Below are 3,514 nucleotides of genomic sequence, written 5' to 3' on the forward strand. Positions count from 1 at the left end.
CCGAGGTGGGGCCGCGCGGCGGAGACCTTATATCGGCGTATAACACGCACACATCATTTGCCCCCTATTTTCAGGGGGAAAAAGTGCGTGTTATACGCCAATAAATACGGTAAATATTACTACTTGGATCTAAACTTAACTGTGATCAAGAAATATAAAAAACTAACTGCTGAATTATGTACTTTTGGTTTTTCTTTACTCAGGCTTTACATATACAGCTTATGGTTGGAGTACAGGTAGTTATCCACTTACAACCACAATTAAGCCCAGAATTGTGGTTGTATATTGTGATGGGGGGTCATTAAACCTGAATTTATGACCTTTTTTGCAGTGATTGTTATGCAAATCACTACAATCCATTATATCCATTGGCAGAAACCACCAGAAACCAGCAAAAATGATGGGCTATAAATGTGAAGCAGTTGCTAAGTGCCAAAAATATGATCATGTAATGGGTGTGTGTGTGTAGACACTGGAACTTCAAAATAGGGTTGTAAATACCTGGGGGGGGGGGGTGGTTCATAACTTTGAACAGTTGCTAAACAACCAGTCATTAACCAAGGACTACCTGTATATAGATACCCTGGATCCAACTGTAAAATTTGCATTTTGTGCCTTCAAATCAGTCTTGACTCCTGGCAACAGGTCCTTTGGTCACCTTTTCTAGGTGTAATTTCTGTTATTCCTGGGGGTGGGGGGGGACCAAATAATCTAATATACATTGAGATAGGATTATAACCATCTAAGCCCAAGATATGCATGATTTTCCGTGAATTTTTTTATATTAGACTTAGTTCTCTTAATTTTCAAAATTATTGTTCTAGCTGGCACAGAAAAGCGAAGAGAAATTTCATGAAAACAGGCTCACTCCTGAATTTGTAGCTACAGGGCTAGGAGTGGAAAATATCCGTGATCAACTTCAGCCTGACTGGGCAGCATGCTGGAAACAAGAGAGTGTTTTTAGGCTCCACTATCAGGATGTGTTTCCTGTAAGAGTTAAATAAGCCATCTAGGAACGGGGCAAGGAGACGCTAAAGCAGTGTTTCTCAACCTTGACAATTTTAAGGCATGCGGACTTCAACTCCCAGAATTCCACAGCCAGCAATGCTGGCTGTGGAATTCTGGGAGTTGAAGTCCGCATGCCTTAAAATTGTCAAGGTTGAGAAACACTGCGCTAAAGGTACACCTTAAATATGCAAGTGGCCGAATTATGCTGGTTGTGCGAATGCAGTCGTTCAATGCTGCTAAGCTTTTGTGGCACCCAAAAAAGCCCCACCAAGCAGCAGCGTCTTGGCTCGTTTGCTCGTAAGAAAGGCCCAAGATCTTTACTCCCAAAGCCGATAGGTTTTCACAGTCCTTCCCTCGGGGCTTCAGAACTTGAGAGCACCACAGAGATCGCCTCCTCCCGCGCTCCTAGAGCAGCCGGAAGCAGATTCCTTCCGGAGCCGGATGTAGGTGGGCTATAAGGAACGAGGGTAGCTATGAAGCCGGCGGTGGACGAGATGTTTCCCGAGGGTGCGGGGCCCTATGTCGACCTTGACGAGGTGAGGCGGCGGCGGCGGCAGGAGGAGGGCAGGCATTCCGACAGTTAGGGATATTTTGTCTCCAGTCCTCGGAAATGGGGTTGCGCGACGTCCTTGGATGGTAGTGGGCGGCGCTGTATGTTCTGACCCGTGGTCCCTTGTGTATATTCAGTGTTTCTCAACCTTGACAATTTTAAGGCATGTGGACTTCAACTCCCAGAATTCCACAGCCAGCAATGCTGGCTGTGGAATTCTGGGAGTTGAAGTCCACATGCCTTAAAATTGTCAAGGTTGAGAAACACTGGTATATATTGTCAGTAAATTAAGGCAGCCTTGTTTTGCCCTTTCCTATCTTCCACTTCTGGTGTCTGGTTGGTGAGGTTGAACGAGGGAGGGTGGGCAGACTGGATGCTTCACAAGAGTGGGTTTTAAGTTTTAAAGAGCTGGTTGAGCGAGAAAGGTTGTTGTTGTTTGTGACCGAAGGGGCAAGATTATTTGGGGACTCGTTTTTCATCTGTTTATGTTTATCTGTCATTCTGCCACGATGCCTCTGCTTTTTTAGAGGAGTGAGATTTTTGAGAGGATAAAAAAAATGCTACACATTGGAAGAGAAAGAAATGCTACACGAATGTTGGAGGCCATTATAATGTTAGTCCTTAATATCTTAATTCAATAATAGTAATAAGCAATTATCGGGGTAATTCTGTCTAAATTGTGTTATATTTAGGGGAGCAACTAGAAACTAAACTAAAATTCTTTAAAGTTAAATAATTATTATGGATAATTATTTAACAATTTTTTTCAGGCTGGAGGAAGTACAGGTTTATTGATGGATCTAGCAGCTAATGAAAAGGCAGTACATGCAGATTTCTTTAATAGTAAGTGTTCAATTTTATTTGAAATCAGGCATGTTTATTTTAGTCATTGCTGACTGTTTTTTAAAATGTTATTTCTTAGTGGCTTTACTAGAAATGGAGCTGAAAGTAAAAACATATCAGAAGAACTTCATATGTGAGGAAATGTTATGCCTGCAACAATATCAAGCAAATGATGTCCAATCACTAGGACCATTATTGATCAGGGGTTATTTATTGGATACATACATTTTAAAGATTTATCATCAAATGCATTGTCTGTTAAGCAGAAAACCTTGGGAAATCCCTCTGTTTCGTACCAGCAATGTACACAGAGTACATGTGTATCCTTCAATTTGTGCTATAGCTCAATATAGCTCAAGATCCAAATAGTTCAATTCTGGGATTGTGCCACTGTTGAGGGACAGGTATAATCAGTGCCCAAATAATAGCATGCTACAGAGTAAAAATAGAAGTTATTTCCAATAACATAGAAAAACAGCAAACTGAAAATAAGAAAAGCATTACATGCTGAATGAATAAAGTGAACTGATAGCTTATGCCAGACTACCATAGCATTCTGTACTCAATATTCTGATTCTGTAAAATGGACAAACAGTGGCGTAGCAAAAGGTTGTCCAATCCTGCTATAAAAGGGGGAGAAGCTCTTAAAAATTCTTTAGCAGGTTAAAATAACTCATGGAGTTGCATTGTGTGATCTGTACTTGAGAATTCCAGCTTTACATTACATAATGATCTTCCCATTTTCAGTTGAATTTCTTGTGAACTTACTGAATGGATTTCAAGATTTTTTATTCCAGAATGAGGGAATTATGTAAGATAAAGTTGGGAAGGTCATTATGTAAGATAAAGTTGTGATTCTTGAGCACAGATCACAAATGCAACTACACGAGTTTTATATTGTTATTAAACTGTACCTACTAAATCTGGGTGACAAAAATCCAGACAATAAATGCCCCTTTTGGGGGCAGTTTGTGGTAAGTCTGCTTTTTGTAATTCAGATCCATAAACTAAATTGACCTATTCAGTTATGTATGTTTTTTTAAATCAAAACAATGAAGTTGTATTTACCTTTGTGTGATATTCATTTATTATCCTTTTAGATTTTGAAGATAT

The 3,514-nt window shown here is 40.0% G+C and overlaps 1 protein-coding gene across 1 annotated transcript; it reads left to right on the forward strand.

Annotated features, from left to right (window-relative positions):
* Nucleotides 1-1,438: 1,438 nt before the first annotated feature.
* Nucleotides 1,439-3,509, forward strand: COPS9 (COP9 signalosome subunit 9; the record flags this gene model as incomplete). Its single annotated transcript, XM_015830982.1, has 3 exons — nucleotides 1,439-1,544; nucleotides 2,329-2,401; nucleotides 3,502-3,509. Coding segments are annotated over exons 1-3 (144 nt in total), but the record flags the coding sequence as incomplete, so codon positions are not given.
* Between the last annotated feature and the right edge of the window lie 5 nt (nucleotides 3,510-3,514).

This window comes from Protobothrops mucrosquamatus, unplaced genomic scaffold (assembly GCF_001527695.2).
Source record: "Protobothrops mucrosquamatus isolate PMUCROS unplaced genomic scaffold, P.Mucros_1.0 scaffold17078, whole genome shotgun sequence".
Taxonomy (NCBI): Eukaryota; Metazoa; Chordata; class Lepidosauria; order Squamata; family Viperidae; genus Protobothrops; species Protobothrops mucrosquamatus.